Source organism: Balaenoptera borealis, assembly GCF_965194805.1.
Source record: "Balaenoptera borealis genome assembly, chromosome: 6".
In the NCBI taxonomy this organism is placed as follows: Eukaryota; Metazoa; Chordata; class Mammalia; order Artiodactyla; family Balaenopteridae; genus Balaenoptera; species Balaenoptera borealis.
Window position 1 is genome coordinate 12,913,949 of NC_138863.1, and position 21,978 is coordinate 12,935,926.

The 21,978-nt window shown below is 38.4% G+C and overlaps 1 protein-coding gene across 3 annotated transcripts in view; it reads right to left on the minus strand.

Annotated features, from left to right (window-relative positions):
- The window catches only part of NYAP2 (neuronal tyrosine-phosphorylated phosphoinositide-3-kinase adaptor 2), a 255,220-nt gene that overhangs the window by 91,561 nt on the left and 141,681 nt on the right, over window positions 1–21,978 (minus strand). For all 3 annotated transcript variants that reach the window (XM_082396988.1, XM_082396990.1, XM_082396989.1), the window contains exon 3: window positions 19,255–20,349. In XM_082396988.1, the coding sequence (XP_082253114.1) occupies window positions 19,255–20,349 (1,095 nt within the window). The remainder of the gene's footprint in view (window positions 1–19,254; window positions 20,350–21,978) is intronic.

Below are 21,978 nucleotides of genomic sequence, written 5' to 3' on the forward strand. Positions count from 1 at the left end.
AACCATGGCTATAATTTTGAGTTGCCCTTTTATGAGATATTCAAGAGGATTTGGCTTCATGAGCAGAACCACTGCTTACTAAGGCCACTGGGAGAAAGTAGACCAATTATCTACTGGATGCAAGGAATCCAAATTAACTTTTTCTTCTATAGGAAACAAAAATGTGGAATTCTATTGATGCCTTTACCATTTGTTTCTATTTTTTAAATGGTTATGTCAAAATAACCCTTTGAACAATAGGAAAGAAAGAATGACTAGAAAGATCCAAGTAATACTCTTGTTACCAGACATATAAAGACTGGGAGGACTTTTGTAATGTAGAACATTTTTATGTGTCCTCAAGACTGAGTTAATGTGCACAGGAAATTACTATTAGACGTTTGGGATCAAAACTGAAGTTCCTGTTGCGTGGGTTATTGTCACATTTTTACAGAAATGGCCTGGATGTTGTTGGAGGATATAAAATCAGTACTAATAATGCAGTGCATGGATTCATACCAGCAATTTGGAAACCAAGTGCAGAGGGTTCATACCTCTTAATGCCACCATCTGGGAAGTCCCAGCCACAGCATTTTACAGTGTAAACGGAGTCATCTTTGTGTTATGAGACCCTGGGTACCAGTTTGGACTTAGCCCCTAATTAACTGTGGGGCCTTGAGCAAATCACTTTCCCCTTCTGAGCCTTTATTTGCTTATCTGTAAATGAGGCACCTGGACTCAAGGATTATCAGGTTTAGGATTCTATTGATAAGTACCAGAATACATTCTATACTAGAGGTTCCTGTCCTAACCGCATGTTGGAAACTCTTGGAGAGACTTCAGAAAGTATCCATGCCTGGACCACAATTAAATTAGATCACTGAGGGTGGGGCTGAGACACTAGTCATTTTTAAAAGCTCCCCAAGAGTTTCTAAAGTAAAGTTGGGGTACAAAACCACTGTTCTATAATTAATGGAATGTTTTTTTAGCAATATTTAACATAATTTTCATTATTCTTTTTGTAGACTGGCATGGTCCTTTATTTCCCCAGTTCTCCTTGTTTTAGCTAAAAGCATTTTAATTATCCTTCTTTACCCAAGAGAAAGGAAAAAGAGCCGGAAAAAAAGACACAAATCTATTTTATATTTATTAGAATTCTTTGAAAAAAATTTTGTAGGTGGAGGAGAAAAATATTTGATCACATCAAGTTTTAAGATGATCCCCATCATATTTTCTTCTTTCTTTATTCCTTCCTTCCTTCCTCCCTCCCTCCTTCCCTCTATCTTTCTTTCTTTCTTTCTTTCAGTTATGATTATTCCCCATCTTCAAAAATAAGGAAAGATGAAACTGCCAAAGCTAAAAACACATAAAAGCAACCAGTGAGTGGGTGAGAATTTGTTGTTGAATTTTTATTCTTTTACTTGACTTTTTCAGCTAGGCTGCCTTTTAAATGATAAGGAAACCAGCAATTTAAGGAAGATAACTAACTTATTTATATGACCTGCAATCATTAGAAGATTAAAAAGACATTGATCTAAGATAGCCAAAAAACATCGTACTTACTTCTCAATGTTGTCTGTTTTCTATGCCTATGATTTTTTTTAAAAGATCATAGTTCCCCTTTTTAATTTTTGAAGGAGAGACAAGCTTTTCCACTAGTAGGTAGGAGGTGTGTGGGTAGTTGAATATATGCACAGGTGCAATCGACTTTAATTAAGACTCAAATCATTTTAACAGGCAGATGGAAATATGTTTCAATCTTCTTTTAAAGTAACAGAGGCATTCAGGCACTAAAAATATTAATGCATGGGAAGAAAAATATCATTTCCATTCTTCCTGAAAGGTGTAATTCTGAAAATACATTCATAAACGTTTCTGAAGCAAACACTAAATGTTAAGAAGAATAGTCTCTCCATCACAAAGGGTAATATGGATAATTAATTTCTATGAAAGTAAATGCAAAACTTAACATTGTTGAAATCACAGTTACTAATAGCCATATTTGGGGGGGATTAAAGAAATCAGCTATTAAAGTTTCATAAGAAGAGCATGGCAGGAATAATAATCCTTTTAGGGATAATATAACTGATGGCTATAGAAATGACTGTATACTGTACATTCTTGATAGTAAATCGTAGATTCTTTAGATAAACACAAAGAAAGAAATGGTGTTTGGGAATTATTGTTGGATAATCTGGAATTTTTCATAGTATTCTTGGGGAAAAAATACACATGTGAATTCGAAGAAAGGAAAAAAAATTGTTTGGGGATATTATCAATTAACTAGATTTGATATTTTCCCCCCAAGATGTTATTTTAAATGAAGTTAGTCAAGAAGATGAAGTAAAGCTAAAAGTAAACTAGTAGAAATATATTTAAATGTTGCTAACTTAATATGTAGAGGACACTTAGGAAAGCTGAAACTCTTTTCAGATTATGTTTCTACATAACATTATATTTGTGCTCAAGTAATTGAATCTCTTTATAGTTCAGTTTCTCTGTAATATAAAGGAGTTAACAAGAATATTTCTAAGGCCCAGCAAGGTTTTATTGAGATTCTACCGCGTGATTCATGGTTTAAAGACAGAGAGTAGGAAATCAATGATTTACTTCTCCACTTGTTCTTTTTGAAGCCAAGGAAAGTAAGATACAAAAATTATTCTCTGGATTTTTCATGGGCAACATCATTTCATCTTTCACTCTTTCTCCCTTTCTCTTCTTTCCCTTCTCCCTCCTTACTTCCCTCCCTCCCTCCCTTCCTTCCCTCCCTCCCTCCCTTTCCTCCCTCCCTCCCTTTCCTTCTATCTTGTGCCAGTCTCAGCCAATCTAGTAACCAGTATTGTGGTTGGACCAGCCCTTGTGGTTCTTATTATGATTGCAAGACATCCTCAGCAATAACCATCAGGAAACTTTGGAAAATAAAAAAAGGTTTGTTACTCACATGTTCTGGAAAGCGCATGGTACCACATAGAAGGAGAAGGACCACGGGCCTGGGGTTGAGGGTGAGGGCCTGTGGTTTTATGGGCTCACTCTTTATTGGTGAATTTAAAACATAGCAGCACTCCTGGGCATATATCAGGGTAAAAACATGGTTCATAAGGATACATGCACCCCAGTGTTCACTGCAGCACTGTTTACAATAGCCAAGACATGGAAGCAACCTAAATGTCCATTGATGGATGAATGGATAAAGAAGATGTAGTACATATATACAATGGAATATCACTCAGCCATTAAAAAGAATGAACTAATGCCATTTGCTGCAACATGGAAAGACCCGGAGATTACCACACTAAGTGAAGTAAGTCAGACAGAGAAAGGCAAATATCATATGATATCGCTTATATGCCGAATCTAAAAAAATGATACAAATGAACTTATTTACAAAACAGAAACAGATTCACAGACTTAGAGAACAAACTTATGGTTACTGGAGGGGGTGGGGAGGGATAGATTGGGAGTTTGGGATTGACATGTACACACTACTATATTTAAAATAGATAACCCACAAGGACCCACTGTGTAGCACAGGGAACTCTGCTCAGTATTCTGTAATAACCTAAATGGGAAAAGAATTTGAAGAATAGATATATGTACATGTATATGTATAACTGAATCACTTTGCTGTACACCTGAAACTAACACAACATTGTAAATCAACAATACTCCAATAAAAATTGTAAAAAAAAAATAAAATGAAATGATATTTAAATTTATTTTAAATCTACAAACTAAAAAAAATAAGAAATAAAAAAATAAAACATAGCAGGAGGAATCTGAAGCCCGGAAAGAGAAAAAACAAGTGGGTCTAAATGGTCAGTTATGAAATTAATCAAGAACTCTAAAACAAAGGAGCTTGGTGGGGGCAGGGCTGGCACTACGCCTACTCAAGGCAGCCATCTTTGAAGTAGATGCCTCTGCCGTCAAAGCTTAAGTCAGACTCCTGTCCCCTCTTTTCAACTCTTGTCATCACCTTTTCTTCACACTCTTTCACATAAACACACATATGAAGCAGGTACAAAATGTTTAATCACAAAGTACCTCAGGAATAGAGGGGTTTCTTTTTCATTTCTTGTGAATTAAATTAAAAAAAAAAAAAAAAAGAAACCCAGATGTTATTCCTTATTTCTTATGTTAACCAATACTCTTTATTACTCTGATCTCTTGTTTCATAAGTTATCTGGTAGCGAAGTTCTTTGTGGCAAAAGAAATCTGAATGATGAATAATGCCTCAGAGAATTCCGATATCCATTGTTTTGGGTTAGGCTCATGGGTTAAAAGAGGGGAAGGAAATAAGGCAAAAAGAAAAGGAGGAGGAGGAGGAGGAGAGAGCAGTATTTGCAGTACTAGATTCTTTTGTATGCCTCAAACAAAAACCACCTGTCTCCTGAGGGTCACCAGACCCAGTCCATTGGAGTGAATCCAGGATGCCCAGGCTTTTGTGAGCTTCGGAACCTAAGAAACTGTTGTGACATGGGCCAGGAGCGCCAGAATGGCACAATGCAGAGGCAAGGGAGAGAGAAAGCATTTTTGTAAAATGCTAAGTTCTAAATCTGCCTGTCTCCATTACTATCGATATTCATGCCTTTGTACCAATGTGTTTTTAATTGCCAAGTCTTCCCCAAGAAGGTGCCCTCTCCATTAATATACGTACCTCTCATCTTCATTTGAATTATTAGGTTTTATTGCTTGACACTTCAAAATAAAGATTCTAGCACCTGGAATAGTGCCTGGCACAGAGTAGGTATTTTATAAACATTCACTGAATGAATGAAAGACTGAACGAATGCATATACATGGTTAAAACACTTATGCATTAATAGCATCAAAAAGAATAAAATACTTAGGAATAGACTTAACCAAGGAAGTAAAAAACGTACACACGGAACATTACTTCTTCCATCAATTTTACCAGCTCTCCCCACTCTAGCTTAGTATTCTGGAATTTAGTGTGAGGCCAACCCTCCACTTCCATCAGGTTGCACAGCAACTCCTTATGTGGTTGCATGTTAACGCTTGACAGGAACTTATCTGATCTTTAATAGGAGCGCGTCTCCAGATGGAGACCCAGTGTGCTCTTCCATACCCTGAGGACTATTGATCCTCTGACAAGCTGGTTTTGATTCCTGTTCCTATTTCATGCCTTACAATTCAGATCACTAACATACAAGTCTTCAAAAAGTTTTGCTATACACCCTAGGTTCTTACTTTCAAAATTGGACCTTATTCTGGTGGTTTCAACTTTTCCTTTTGGTGGATTATATTTGAGTGCAAGTGGGTGCCTTTTAGGCCTTTCTTTCCCTTCCTCAGTCCCAGACCTAGGGGTTTCTGTTCATTTGAAGCCACTACAGATGCAACGGACCCAGGAGCTCACAATCTCCCAGGGGCACAAAATGCAGGTCTGGCTTCACTTCTCTGGCTCAATAGCTTTCACGGTCTTCTCTAAGAAGAACTTTTAAAATTAATAAAGAAAGAAAGAATGCTGAAGCCCAAGGAAACATACATTTTACACAACACAGATTATGAGCTGGCCTCCTTAAATGTCAGCTACGCATGAGTCTCTCTAAGTCATCCATTGATTTCACATGGAAGTAGGTCAGGACTGCTTTTAACTGGAGAAGCCTCACGCTGCAGGTTTCATTTAACTATGTGGAGGGAATATTAAATATTGATGTGCAAAGCAGACCTCTGCTTAATTAGCATCTGGATAAAGTCTTTACTAGGAAAGCCATGGAAGTTAATAAAAAATGAGAAAATTGACAATGAAGTCTTTCAACAGCTATTTTTGTGTCTGTAGCCTTTCATTTATGCAAAGTATATGGATGGTCACTTCATGCCTTGCCTATTTATGCTAGTTAATCTGTATTTAGGAGGCTGGCATTCTTCCTCTATCTGGGGTTGCACACGCTTCTATACAAAATTTGAGTGTTTCTTGTTGCTTTTTTCTGATGTTGCATTTTTTCAAATGCTAAACTTCAAATCTGTTTGCATGTTGACTAATCACTTTAAAAGGAAAAGAGATTCTATTTGAATCTGCTTAGAAATGACACTTCACAAATCATCCCTTTAATGGTCCCTCATCTGCATACTAAATATTTTTTTTATCTTAAGCACTTTGGATCTTTGGCTTCTACCTAATTCATTGGTTAAAGCTTATACCTTTTTTGGAGGCAAGCTTTTTATTTTAAAAGATAAATTTGTAACCAGAAAAAGAAAAAAAAACATTCATTACATTTGAAAAACACATCAACAACCAGTGATATTGCATTTTTTCCTTTGCTGATAAATCATCTTTGACAATCATCTTGCCATATTGCCTGGCCCTTTGTACAATGAGGATGGGCTCTTTGTTCTCAGAGCTGTTCTTTATAGGGTCAGGGAAACTGTGCTCTCTCAGGTGTGATGTCTCTCCACCCTCCAGGCTTAGATATCATCCAGCAACCCAGAAACAGCCTGCCTCCTGAGGGGACATTCTGCCTAGTGCTTTATGCTCTTCGCATCAGGTATGGGATGATCCACTTAAGATGTCAGATCCTTTACCCAAGCCTAACTGAAGAGAGTTGTGCAAACAGTATGGGCTCCCTGGAAATTTAATTCATTTTTGACCTTACTGCATTTTTTTAAATAAAATATTTATTCTTTCCCCAGATATCTAAAAATCAAACGATCACCTCTTACAGTTACACAGCCATTTATATTTTACAAAGTCTTCTCCTGAACCCAATTTTCTTTCATTTTACACAACAATACTCTGAGGTGAATATGAAAAAACTGATACTTGGAGAGTTTGACTTGCCCTAAAAGTGCAGCTGTTCAGTGACAAATCCATCTATTGACCCTACGATATTTGATTCCTGGGTCTTTTCTATTCATTTATATCAGGTGACCCCTCCCAATCTACCTTCCGTTATAATGATATATTTTTAAGCTGGTCAAACAAAGGAATTTTAAAAATAGAAAATAGAGATGAAATAGAAATAGAAATGAAGATACTTTCTAATATTCCTTATCTCCTTCTAGAAATTAGACAGTAAATGGGCTCCACTCAGTACCATGTACAATCCAGCTGATAGTTTTCTATCTACAATGTAATATCTTAATACTGTTTCCATAACCATTTACTGAAAATCTATGCTATGCTATTTTTCATGGTCCCTACTCTTATTCTTTTATAAAATATTTAGATTAGATTATAAGTACTTCCTTTCATTTTCCTTGCTGAATGCTACCTGGTTTTATCAATCAGTAACAGGACTGATTTCCTGACTATTTTATGTATATAAAAATCATCTGAACCTGGGCTCTCCATTGATATTCCTTGGAGCAGTTGGTTCCTAAGTACTTTAACTAGTGTTGACCTTGGCATCCTATGCAGAACTCAGATTATTATCAATACTTAGTAATCATGGTAATTCTATTGGACTTGGCTATTAAAAAAATGTTAGCGGTGGAAAAATCAGTAAATCCAAAAATATAAGTTGATTATGTAAAATACAGTCATAGAAACCATGGGTACTTAAATAAAAATATATAGTCTTTGCTCTCAAAAATGTACCGTTCAATTGTGGAGGTTGGATACACATTCATTCAATTTAGCCAGTCACTTGATAATTCAAGGAACACTTACTGAACATGTTCTCTGTGCCAGAAAAATGTGCTAGTTGTTGGGGGGGAAAAAAAATAAAGACTTACTACTGTGTCCTGACCATTTAGTTGGAAAGACAAACAGGTAAATGCTAATCACAGCACTGTGTCAGTCACGTGTCCAAAGAGCTTTTTTATGTAAATGGAGGAGCAGCGCTCCCCAAAAAGGAAGCAGAAGGGACAAAGTTCAAAAAGGATTGTTAATAAGGATATCACAATGCATGAGAACCAAGAGAAACGTCTTCAGATGGAGGAATCAACAATGTCTAATGTTTTGTGATGTTTCCTCTTCCAAGAGAGGAAAAGGAAAGGGCCAGAGACCAGTTAGGAAGCCCTATGTGACTCTGGACGGAGCAGAATAGGTCGAAGCCAGGTTGTAGGAAATTAAAGCTGGGACGGGAGACATGAAATGGAGGCAGCAAGTAAACACTCATTTGAATGGTTTGGCCATAAAAAGGAAACGGAAAATCATGGCTGGGTGTAGAGTCAAGAATTTTTTTTTTTTTCTGAAACATCAGTGGACAATTTTATTATCATTTATATTTAATGATCATAAATAAAGCATGGTTTAGAAGCCAAAGTGAGTTCTGCAGGCTTCAAGTGAGATTATCACTCAACCAAAGAAGGACCACTCTGAGGCAATGTTTTAATTTCTTAGGTTTGAAATTTCTCTTAGACAAAAGCTCAGTCAAGTTTCTTTGACAAAAGCTTGCCTCATTTTGACATAGCTCTCTTGTTAATCGTCGGTAAGTGGTTAATAACTTATTAATCAGAGAATGAAAGAGGCAACTTTGAGATTCAGAATGTGAATCTGAATGTAAAGAGAATAATACTTTGCTTCAGCTTTGATCCTTCTGTTGGGGGCTGCTAACATCTAAATCCTGTCCCAGCTTCCGAGTTCTTGGAAATCTAGATTTCTTATTTGTGTTATGGGAACAAAAACCACTTTTGAATTATCCACCCATAGCAATGTGTGTGGATCTAGGGTTGGACAATACATGGATGCCCCCAATCTCTACTTTCTGACTCTTTCTATTGTTTTTCTATCCTTTTTCTTTCTTGACTTAATTATATCAGTTCCATCTGTAACAAGGGAATAGATGCAAAACATTTCAAAAGGTGATATTTTATTGAATGCAACTGAAACCTGACCAGAAGAAAATGTAGGGGAAAGTATTCCTTCTACCTTCACTTGTCAGAAGACTATTACAGACTTTTGCATTTGAAATTTTTCCTTTAAGTTCAGCTGTTCTGCGTATACCTGGCTAGGCAGGATATTCTGCTTCAAAATCCATGTTACTAACCCTCCTTCCTCCCCTCTTAGATTCTTTACAGTATTTTTACTCCTTTCATTTGGGAATAGCAATAGCCCAGATTCTTCAGCTGATTGGTTATTCTACCAGGAGTGGAACGTTTAATTAACCTAGCTCCCATCAACTAACAACAATAATGAGTTGGCTTCAACTGAGAAACACCATGCGCCACTAAAGACACTTCATTAAATTCATAATTGCCATCCATTTCCTGAATTCTGAAAACTGATGTTTTTGAAAATTAAAAAAGTTTTCCAAATATTTTATAACTTAAACCCATTTTTACCTGGGAATACATGCCTGTAAGACCACCAGTTACGTAACAATCGCTCCCTGGATTTCTGCAGTGCTTTTTCACCAAGGAGGTTAAATGACTTAGTTGAATGTGTTCTTATTCTCTTTACTATTTGAGTTCAATAATGCACAGTGTTAAACAGTAGAATTCCTTCTTTAGAATGTTAGTCTCTATTATTTCTTCTGAAAAAAAAGGCATCTTTCTATCTCCAAATGTTGAGAAATGATCAATTTTCTCAGCTATTCGTTTGTACAGGAACTGGTGACAATTTAACATCTACAAAATGGTCCACATTTAAATGCTTTATGGCTATATTCTTTATATCCTTCCCCTAATAAATCTGCCTAGAATGAGATGGGCATTGCTTTAAACAGGACATTTAAGAACAAAAGCAATGAATTCAGCATTCAGCATAGTTCCTTTTTTGGCTGAATGACTATATTGATTTCAGTGTAGAATTTTCTAAGTCGTAGGATCCGATTTTTTTTTTTTATTTAAGAGTCAAACATTTCTCTTATGGCTTTTGTTTCCTCAAGTGCAATAGCCCTCTCAAGTCACTATGCCTATTAATTCAACAAATTCAGTAAATAATTACCACATATCAACTTTGGGGAAGACTGCATTGAGCCAAGTGCTACATGAAAAATAATGATGAAAAGATCTGGCCCTTGATCTCCCTGGCCATGTGTCTCAATGGGGAATAAGACAGAGAAAAAAAAACTCTACAATGGGTCAGGATAAGACACATACCATTACAGATGTATAAAGTGCTCCCAGAGTTTGAAGGAGAGATTATACGTAAACAACAGCACAAAGAAAACTCGATGAAGACGGAGGTGGAATATAAGTGGGGATCCAAGCTTTAGACTTTGTTTTATGGAGTTACTGGGGAAGTCCTTTCAGCAAGGGAGAGCAAGATCAGACAGAAAGCTTCAGAAACAGGAAGTGGTCATTTGTTTGGGGATCTACAGCTCATTCAGTAAACCAAAGATGCATCAAACAACAGAGAAGGAAGAGATTCACAGTTTGAGCACTTAATATTCTCATCTGAAAAGTGAGAAAACTATGGCATTAAGAGATGAACTGACTTATCCAATGTCTCGAAGCTTCTAAATGGTTGAGCCAAGATGAAAAGCATCTCTTGTGATATCCAGACCCTGTCCAAGCCTTCTAGATCATATTAAAATGTAGGACAAATGCAAGGAACTATGATATGACTGATAGGAACGCCTTCTACCTAATATTTAATTACTCATAGATGTCAAACTGTTGAAAACACATGATGTCAAATACAAATCAGAAATTGAATTTCCTGTTTGAGGTAATTCAACAGAAGAAAAAGAAATCAGCTCTAGTGTATTGAATACAAACTGAGGAAATCTTGGTTTTAAAAAAAAAAATAGACTAGTGTAGCTTTATGTCTGAGTTGAAAATGTTTCTGCATTATTTCAATCTAAAGCAGGGAGGTTCTTCTTAATGGAGAAAATTGCTGATTAAATTGCTGACGAGAAATTGCACTTAAAGATTCAGCAGCCAGAGAATATAAACACGGGGGATAAACACGTCTGCCTGCATCAATCAAAGACAGCTGCAGTCTACCCCCAGAAAGGTGAGCAATTATTTATGAAATTATGTCTTCTTCAGTGATTCTATGTTGCAATCCTAAGAGAAATTGAATGAGGAAAACAGACAATGTCATGGTCCCAATTAACCAAGGAGTCACATGCATTTTCAAAATCAAGGGATTTTACTTATACACTATTTAACCTCATCATCCTGAAAATTTTTTTTAGCTTTAAAAAATAATAATGATTAAATAGGCCAGCATGATCTTGAAGAACTGTGTATGTGTGTGTGTGTGTGTGTGTGTGTGTGTGTGTTTTAAAGATGGGTGTCTGATTCTGCCAAGTACACATTAACACAAATCTAAAGAGAAAAGAGGTGACGCCAAGAAGCATTTTGCATAGGGCTCTTTTGGAGCTTTTGTTGTTTTACTAGATCAGTTTCTAGGTTAGTGATGCTAGGGCTCTCATTGCCTTTGGGCCCTGGCTGATTTTTTTCTTTTTTTTATGCACGGAGTGTTTTTTTCCCTTGGGGTAGCCCTGGGCCACCAAGACACTGCTTAGTTATGGACAAGATGCAAGGATCTGTGGACAAAAGCCCTATATCCCTGGAGGACGGATCATCTATTTGGTAGCTCGGTATTGCAAACCTCTCAGACCAAAGGAATGCGCCCATATATCCTTAAGTTATGCTTCAAAGCATTAGGACCACTCACAGTCTCTTTGCCCAGGTCATTTAACTGTGAGGCCCGCTGGGCAGACCACATGCCTTCAGGGGCAGCTCAGAAGCTTGAGGTCCAGAAAATCCCCTCGCAGTGACTAGGATATTCCAAAGTGAATTTCGGAGGGTTTCTGAAAAGGTTTTCCAGCCCCTTCCTAAGTTGATGACAACCATTAAGTGGTCCGTGCTATTTAGGTACAGATCCAGCTTCCTTTTATCCAGCAGATATCTCTGGGAGTGATAACAGTATGAGCCATTAGAGTTTTTGATGGTAACTGGTATATTTTAACGGCAATTGGGAGGGGAAAGAAATTAGGGAGACTGGTCAAGTATAGATAAAGTATCATTAAGACCAGAAACTCTGAAGCCAAATAAACTGGGTCCAAGTCTCATATTTACTCCCTATGTGACCCTGGGTAAGCTGCGCCTCAGTTTCTCCCATCTTTAAAATAGCAGCGTTAATATCACCTGCTTCCACGTGTTGCTATGAGGGTGGAATATGAGCAAAATGCTTAGAACTGTGTCTGGCATAGAGTAAATGGCATAAAAGTAAGTACTGATATATGCTCCTATTGTTATGGGAGCATTCTGAAGGAAAAGCTTGGGGCTGCATTCTTTCCCCAGGGCCTTACCACTACTTCTTGGATGAATTCCACTCTGGGCTTAGTTGGACTTGAAATTGTTTCTGAGGCAAACCTGTTTGCGGCAGAAGCATTTTCCAAGAATCTCATCACCTCATTTCCCCATTAGCATTGTCAGCTCTAACCACTGAGACCCTTGGCCCAGTCACGACAGTTAGACCTCCTCCTTGCTTTCATTATTCCTTCCAGCATCCCACAAGGAAGACTCCCATTCTCTTGTATTGCTCTCCGGCATTGGCTAGATCATGGGGCCGGGTATCCTCTCTCAACAGCACGCCCTTGTTCTGCAACATGGCTCCCTGTGGGGGCTCCACCCTGCTCTGGTTAGTCCTCCCACTTAAATGACTGGACCCATCTAAACAGACCTCTGGGGTAAAAACTGCTGTTGGCCTGAGGCTCAAGTTCCCCTGCCTGTCTGAAAAACAGAAACAACTCCTGCATGAAGTAGTTCTTACCAGTGGTTCTCAAATTTAAGTTTTGAGAAATTCTGATGAAGTAAATGACACAGACCTAGCATGACTAAGAGGAAGGTTATAAGTAAGAACAAGAATGGACATTATTCACACATTGCCCACCATGTGATACAATGTTAACCTCTCAAGGTCTCCGGAAGAATCTTGAGGTAGTGAAATACTTTTCCCTGCTGATCCAACCAGATGACCCTGAGGGTTTTTTTGCAAGTTGCCAACTAATCAGTAGCTAACTTAAGGAAAGAAAAACAACATTCACTCATTTCAGGTTATCTGGGTTTTACTTTTTCCCCCTTCCTCTTCTTTCCCTTATACAAATTCTGTTTTTGACTTTGTTAGATGAAAGCAATGTGTTATAGGCTTCTCTTGCACACAAGTAAATGGTGTTGCTAATATTTAGCCGTATACCCCTGAGTCACTGTTAGATAATAGGCATAAATACTCCTGGGGATTGCCCTTAAAAAGTCAGGATCCCAGGTCCAACCTCCAGGATTTCTCATTGAACAGGTCAGTCTATGATAAAGCCCAGGAATATGTATTTTTAACAATAGGCAGGTGAATATAATGCAGGAGGTCCTTTGCCCGCTGTAGTTTGTTGTTTTTGGTTTTTAAATTTTTTTTTTTTTTTTTTGGGCTGCATTGGGTCATTTTTGCTGCCCGTGGGCTTTCTCTAGTTGCGGCTAGCGAGAGGGGGCTATTCTTCTCTGCGGTGCGCAAGCTTCTCATTGCAGTGGCTTCTCTTGGTGGAGCACGGGCTCTAGGCGCGCGGGCTCAGTAGTTGTGGTGCTCTGACTTAGTTACTCCGCGGCATGTGGGATCTTCCCCGACCAGGGCTCGAACCCTTATCCCCTGCATTGGCAGGCAGATTCTTAACCACTGCGCCACCAGGGAAGTCCCGCCCACTTTGCTTTGAATGACCCAAGGATCTTCCCTGGAGCATGTCCCCAGCGTCCTGGCCTGAGAGCACCTCATAACCCAGGTGCAGGCTCAATTTTCCTTCTGAGCTACTAGAAGGAGTCTTGCTAAGGCAGAAACCAGTCTGAGGCCACAGTGTGGGACTCAGCAGGAAGGCAAGCAATAAACAGCAGGAAAAGAACCTGACAAGTGTCATGGTTTTATTTAAGAAATTTAGCAGAACCTATAGGCCTTGGTCTTGCCAGGCCTTCTGGAATCCTCCTTGTCATATCCTCTGAGATCTCTTCAGTTATTCTGGGTGTAGCTCAACTCCTAAATGCCTTTGAAGGATCTGTGTGTCCCAGAGGTTCAATATCCTGCCTCCCCCCAACTCTGGCCAGGTGGCTTCTACACCACACGCCCAGAAGTTCTGCTCAAAGTCAACATGCTTGGCAGTGGGCAGTCACGGGCTGAAGGCTCACCCATTCCCCACAGCAAATGAAAGAGCCAGACTCCTGGGTTCTCTTCCCTGCCCATCCCCTTCGCTTCTCTGTCCTACCCACTCCTTGTCAGTCTCTGCTTTCATAAGAATAAAAAGGGGAGAAAATAAAGTCCTTAGCTAGTGCGCTTGCTAGATTTTACTGAAAAAAATGATTTTCAATAGGTTAAACAAAAAGTGTAAGTTCTCCTAAAATAAAGTAACATTCGTTCCATGTTTCCCAGGACAGCTTAGTTCTTGGGAAGTGGATATCCCTGACCATCTCAGACATGGATCCAAGAACGTCATCCAAGACTTAGTAAATGGATTCAAGTGGCCTTTGGAAGTCACAAAGTCCCTACCCTGAAGTCACACACTTGAGTTAGATGAGAGGCTCCACAGACAAGTTTGGGTATCTGGTTTCTTGGTCCACAACTGATTAATGGTGTGATAATACAATACAATAAGGAAAAGCGTGAAAGGAGACTAGGAAAGAAGGGGAGGGTGCATCAATAGAACTACCTGGGAGGCAGGAAAACCACGAGCAATAGACAGAAGAATTTAAGTGAACTTAAATGGTAGAGCTGTAGAGGGCTAGTCAGCTATACAACCTCAAAGAGCCCTCCTGAGGACACCCCGGTATCACAGTTAATCTATCAATGCTGTCACTGCTACTAAAAATGACAGGACAATCATAGCCACCCCTGTGTGAGGCCTCCCCTGTTCAGGTCACCTTGATGGACACTTCATGTGCGCTAGCACATAGTACACACACAGTGACGATCACAACAGTGACCCTGAATCATCAAGACGGCTATGTGATGTTAGCATACCCTTCCTTTTCCCCAAAAGTGGGATACTATACACATACAGAAATGTGTTTCAAGAGATTTCCTTCCAAAATCATTGTTTTTTCAATTTAAAATTATTTTTTAATTAAATTAGTAAGAGTAAGTTGGATCAGTTGCTTCACCAGCAATGCCTAATATTTTAGGCATCGCTGGACCTCAAGTTACATGAAAACTGAGACAGGTATGTGTGTGAGGGCATGGGGGGCATGGGGTAATTTTTTGGTTTTATTTTGTTTGTTTGATGGTTGCTTTGGGTTGTTGTCTTTGTGTTTGGTTTTTGTCGCTGCTGTTGTTTTTTAAGAAAGTGAATGGAAAGGCAAAGTTTACATCTGATTCCCAACTGTGTTTCATCAGACCTATAGGACACATTTATATCTATAATTGTAAAAATGTAACATAACACCTCAAAGTCTTAAATAGGAGTCTTTTTAAAGGGCTGAAAGATTTAACAGCAGAAAATTGTGTATCTCCATTAATGTGGAATATTATTGAGTATGATGAAGGTCTTTGGCAATGCCAACCTACCATTTATATATATATATATATATATATATGGCAATACCAGATGAGTGAGCTTGCATCTTTTTTTTTTCCTTTGATCCTTCTTTGGTCCTACTGTGTTTTGGTGCTTCTTCTCTGGTTCTCTGTGTACCTTTGTATGTGCTTCATATGTTGACACCTATATTAGTTTATATGTCCATTTGACCTGATGTGTGCATTGTGTGTGTGTGTATTTTTCTTGGTGCCTCAGTTTTTTAATTAGTCTTTTCTCTTTGATGTTTCATGTTTCTTTCTTTTTTTAATTTTCTCTTTACATTTTTCCACTTTTAACTTTTCTATCACGTTCTCTCAAGTATATTATAAAATTTAATTATATCCTTCATTATGCCTTGTACATTTTCATAGAAATATACATTCATGCATTTATATTAAATAGAGGCTAAACTTTATTTTTAAACTATTTCTTATTTGACGGGATGAAAGAGTTTTTTCTCACTTGATTCTGGCTAATAATTTCTATGATTCATGGCTCTTGATTTATTAAAATAAAATAATTTCATGGCCCATTCATGACTTAGGTATTCTAAAGATTCCAATCAAAGGATATATAAAATAAAAATGTGTAAAAGGAAGATAAAAATGAGAGATAGAACATTATCATTTGAGTCTCCAAATTCACCACAAAACATATTTGTACTTCACCTACTTCTCATATAGACACAGAAATTTACAGCAATAAAATACAAGTTAATCACTTCTTACATGCCTTATGTCCTCTATCTCTCTGCACAAATTTAAAAAATATTAATAATAACCAATTCAACTAAATTTATTATTGTTAGTATACTCATATACAGTTAAACATAATAATGTCACATCAACTAGGAAAAACATGCTTCCTAGAACAATTAATATGGAGGCTGTATTTAGAAAATGGTGAAGCAAAATGAAATTGATTCATGGTCTACCACTATTGTCTTATTTTATCTCTTTCCTATTTTGCAACCCCCATCAATAATTATAAGCCTTTAAGATATGAAATTATTAAATTAGGTGTATCTTTTATAGATTATTAAAAATAAAAGTTGAAGGGATAAATTTTATTTGACACAGGTTTTTAAATTAAAGTGGAAATATTATATTTGCTTTGAATTGAATACCAGAAAACTTGAAAAATTGACATTTCCAGTAAATCTAGAGTGGTATGGAGCACAGAAATACCAGTCTTACTTTTATCTCTGAAATATAAAAAAAATGCCAAATGTGACTCAGGGGTCATGAATGTTATACTACTTCATATCACTTATCTTGTCCCTTTGTTATCAGCAGGTGTCTACGAATCCTATCTGTCAAGAGTGGAGGGGATAGTTGTATCACTGAGTGTACTGCAGCAGTAATTGTAGGTTAACTTTCAATTATCAACAATTTTGGATCTACATTTTGGATTACAGGAAGATTCTGAGAGCCCCTATGATTTTCTTAACATCAGATAGTGTTTTTCTATTTTCTTCCAGAATCAAAAGTAAATGGCATTGGATTATTCATTAGAAACACTATGTGCATTTTTCCTCCCTTCCATTTGTGTAAAGTAAAATATTGGAATTCATGTAACCCAGGGTATGACCTTCCTCTGAAGGGTTGATACACAGTTAATAGCACATGGGAAGGAATTTAATCCTTGGATCCCTAAAAAGCTATAAAGAACCTAGATCACTTCTCCATGTACAAGCTTGGTTTTAGAAGCACATAAAGCTCATTTTGGAGTCGAATGGAGAAGTCTGTGACATATAGCACATAGACTGATTCTAACAGATGGATTTTTCTTGAAATAACTTCATTAGTTAATCACTTTTTTTTAACATATACTTTTTCTAGCTAACTGGTATAGCTGCCAGCTGGAGCTGCTAAGAATCCTCCAAAGAAACTGGTAGGTAGGGAGAATATTGGCTAATTTCACCAATTCTTGGATGAAACTTCTACTAATTTCATACTAACCATTACGTATTTTGAGAGTAAAATCTTTTCCTTTATTTTTTTTCAACTTTTTCCAAAAACCTTACTCAATCTGAGTTTAAACCAAATCAATCATACGGAAAAAACTTTCAATTTTAATAAATTGTCTAGATCAGAGTTTCCCATACTTGACGCTATTGACATTGTGGATGAGATAATCCTTTTTTTTTCTGTTCTTTGCTTTTTTTTTTTTAATTTTTGTAGCAGGTTGTCCTGTGCATTGTAGGCTGTTGAGGAGCATCCCAGGTCTCTACCCACTTGATGTCAGTAGCACCCCCAGTTGTGACAACCAAAGATGTCTCCAGACACTGCTGAATGTCCCTGGGGGCAAAATCACCCCAGCTGAGAACCACCACTCTAGAAATAGGAGGTTCCTAGTTTTAATTCAATTTTTAACATAATTTTAAAAATATTTTAGTGTATTCATGTATGTATTTAATTCGAGATATGTCTAAAATATGAGAAGTTTTTGCCTTTCAGTCAGGTAAATGAAATGTTTTTATTGGGGAGGGAGGGAGTAGAATTATTTAAGTTGTTAATGCTTTCATAAATCTCTCTGGTTAAAGAGAAAAAAAGACAAGATAAATGGCTTTTAACTACCAATGAATATTAATTATCTAAGGAGTGTCATCATCATCTTCCTCAGACATGTTGAAGAGTTCTTTTCCTTTAAAGAAGGTACTCAATGTAACTGTATGAGTAGAATAATAAAATCCTGTGGTGGGATCATTTGAGATGTAAGTGATTAATTTTCAGCTTACGTGCCCCAAGGCATTTTTAAATAAAGGAAAGCAGTGTAATTTAATGAAATGAACATTGAGAAAACTGGGATCTGTTTTGACTTTACAATATCATTAGGCAGTGATTTGGGGCTCACAAAAGGATTAGCCATTCAGATAGAGACATTCCCTGGCCTTTGAAATTCAGGGGTACATATAATGTTCCCCTCCTATTTATGACTTAGTGATCTTTCAGTAATTTACATATTGATGGATATAGGAAGAGTACCATGGGAATAAGATGCTAATTACCAACGGTTTTAAAAGGGAAATAGTGAGCCTATTCTAGTTTGGCAGAAAGGTAAGAATGTAACAACATGAAGTATGTGGAGAGAATCATTCATTGTTTTTTAAAAAAGTAATGATTCTATTCGAATTGCTTTCTTTGCAGCAAAGGCTTTCTAATACAGATTTGCTCAAGCAGGCTTTTAATACAAGATAATTTTAACACTTAACCAATTCCATGTTTGAATGTATAATTTCCCCCCCAAATCGAGACATGTACCTAAAAATTTTATAGTGATCTGTTTTCTTTGTTAGTTTCCCAGAGCCCCTGAAGAATTTAGATCTTACACTTTATTTTAAATTTAAAACTGATTCTTTTTAATATGTTATATTGTGCAGACCATCACTTTTAGTTCTCTCAGAATGTACTATTTCCTAGTTTTTTGGTTTTTTTTTTGGTGCCTTAAAAGTATGACACAAATTTATTGCTTTACAATTCTAGAAGGCAGAAGTCTGAAATGGGTTTCACTTGCCTAAAATGAAGCCTGTAGGCCGGGCTGCCATTCGTTCTGAAGGCTCTAGGGGAGAATTTGTTCCCTTGACTATTCAATCTTCTAGAGGTTTCCTGATTTCTTGGCTCAGGGCCCCCTCGTCCATCTTCAAAACCCGGAGGGTAGCATCTTCAACCCTCTGACTCAGACTGCCCTGCCTCTGTCTTTCGCTTTTAAGGACCCATGAGAACGCACTATTTCCTTTGATATGGCGAAAGCAAAATCACACATCTTGAGACTTCAACTAAAAGGACCAAATATCACTACTACGTGCCTTATCTGTACATCACGGGGTTCACTGCCCTCAAGTCACAAAGGAAAGCGTCTGTGCACTTACTTTCGGCAGGTTCTTTAGGGCGGCGGCCGCTGGACGACTTCCTCAGCAGGCTGCGTCCCGAGGTAAAGAGGCTGGTTAGTTCTTCCAAAGGACTCGTGGGAGTTCTGGACCGGGAGCCGCTCGGAGCCGACCCGTAGGTACTGACCGAGGCATTGACCATCTTGCTCCCATCTTGCGACACCGGTCTGGGGGTCAAATGAGGCACTGATGGAGAGCTCCTGGAGAGGCTGCCTGAATGTACGGCGTCGTAGGGCGGGGGCCTTTTGAGGCTGAGCGGGGTCAGGGACCTGCCCATGCTGACGGGTGACGGGGAGGCGGAGTGACTTTTGGGGTAGCCGTGGGGAGACTGCGTTCGGTATAGAGTGGAAGGCGGGGGAGGGGACGAGGAGAGAACCGAGGCCGCAGGAACGGGTCCCAGGGCTCCGGCCTGGTCTTTCTCCAGTTTAGGGTGGCCGGAGGCCTGAGACGGCAAGGAGGATGGCGACGCCCCGGCCTGCTGTTTCATATAAGACACGTTTTCCAGCACAGGAAGCTTTGTGACCTCCAGGGGGGTGAGCGGAGACTCGTCAGAGTTGGGGGAGCACTGCACAGGGGCGGGGGGGAACACCAGCAGCGGGGGTCTATGAGAAAGCAGGTTGGGAAAGGGCGGAGGGATGTCACAGAGCAAACCCTTTGGGGTACATGGCACTGAGGACTTGGCCAAGTCCAAGTCAGGCACCGTGGGAGTAGCACACTGCGAAGAACAACTGTGATGGTCAAGGTCACACTTTGAGTCTTGGCCTAAGTCGTCAAAAATGGGGTATTTCATTTCTTCGTAGACGGCCTCACTCTGGTCGTCATCGTCTTTCCGGAAGTCTCTGAGGATGTTCCCCACCATCTCAATGTACACGGGTTCTTCCTCCTCGGGGTCCCCTGAGGGGCTGCTGACCTGGGAGAGGGAGGAGTCCCGAGGGAGTGAGGTCCTCCGGGGCACATGCTTCTTGATATACGTTTCGTCAAAAGATGCGCTGAGCTGAGTGTCTGGATTCCGTTTTGGTTTTGGAGGAGGAACCTTCTTTGAATATTCATCACTGTGGGGTCTTGGTTTGGCTGACACTAAAAGAAGAAGGAGAAAAAAAACCACTTAAAATAGATGAGTACAATAGGAAAGCTTTCAACTATGACTTTCAGGTGGATTTACTACTCTAAACATTTGAGGGGAGGGCTAATGCTTCGTTTCAAGCTGGAGACGTAGACTACAAATCCAACAAAAGTCAAACATTTCCATATTTAGAAAACTATAATGCAAGAACAGTAGTAATATGTATCTTCAAACTAATATAAATAATCCAACACTGATAAATGCATTAAGACCAGGACTTATTCATCCCTCTGTCTTAGAATTCCTAAATAGAAACTTCAGATGACACAATTGGATAAAAACAATCACACGTTTCATAAAAATCAACTTCTAAGAATTCAGCAACAAAGAAACTTAGGGGAAAAAATCTAGAGTTTCTATTAGTACAAATGGTTACAAAAATACCATGGGGAGTTAGCCCTTTAAATGATGTGGCTATTACACATGATCACATCTTGCTTTTATTTGGGATAAAAATGTTCCAGCCTGCTAGACTTAATCTCTGTCTTGGTTCAGATAAATAACTTTTATACAAATGGGTCTGATACTTCAAGGGAAATTGATGTGAACATTTTATGAGGCTAGACAAGTTAATCTCCAAATCTCCAGGTATTGTTGATTATGGTGTATTTGTCTGTTTTAGTTCATAAGATATCTTATGATATCCCAAATGCTGTCTTGGAATGAATTTATTGCCCTGACACATCAGAACCCCCTAGAGAGTTTTACAAGAGAATAATCCAGAGAATGATGTTTAAGCTTCAAGAATAACTTCTGGAAACTTACACAGATATGCATACAAGTACACCCCACAGCCTACGGGAAGCCCCCCCTTGTAATGGAACATAAACTTCTGACTCCATCTAGTAGGCTGGAACAGGCTGGCAACGTGTCTGTGACTGCAATCAATTGTTTAGCATGCAGGGAAAGTACTGGAGTCTTGGTGTTATCTCATTATCTCATTGTGCTGATATATGATTACAATGATTATCATTTTTATGCAATGTGGCAGAATGTAGTTGCTTGTGGTAAGTGGTAGCATATAATGTAAGTTGACGGTATAGCTTATAGGTGTACACCTATGAGAAAAGAACAGCCTTCTCTATAATTTGCAGCTTGAAGGGAGGGGAGGTCTCAAGGCACAAACCAGGAAACACCCTAAATTTTCTGGGTCTTTTTTTCAACTAGCAAAACTTATGACACGGGAGCTTTTCTAAAACTTACTATAGGAGAAGCAAGTGCTTAAAGATTAGTTAGGTGGCTGCTTTATGCATCAATCATGCCTTCAGAGAAAGAGAACCCATCAAATATTCTAGCAGTGGCTATATCTTTTGCTTTTCTAGGTCATTCCTGCTTTCAAATATTCTGCTCCATTGTACCCATGATGATGGTTTCACTCACTACAATCAAGCAGCTTGTTGAAGGGAAGTTTCTTAATGTATGTCGACTTTTCCTTAACTTACAATAGGAAAAAACTAGATGCCATTTTACAAGGGGATGATACAGCAGTAGAGCCTTTTAGTGTCAAAAGGGAAAAGCCTAGGGACATAATGGAATGAAAACTATCCGGATAATTCTTTAGGCGGGACCCAAAGTGACCAATA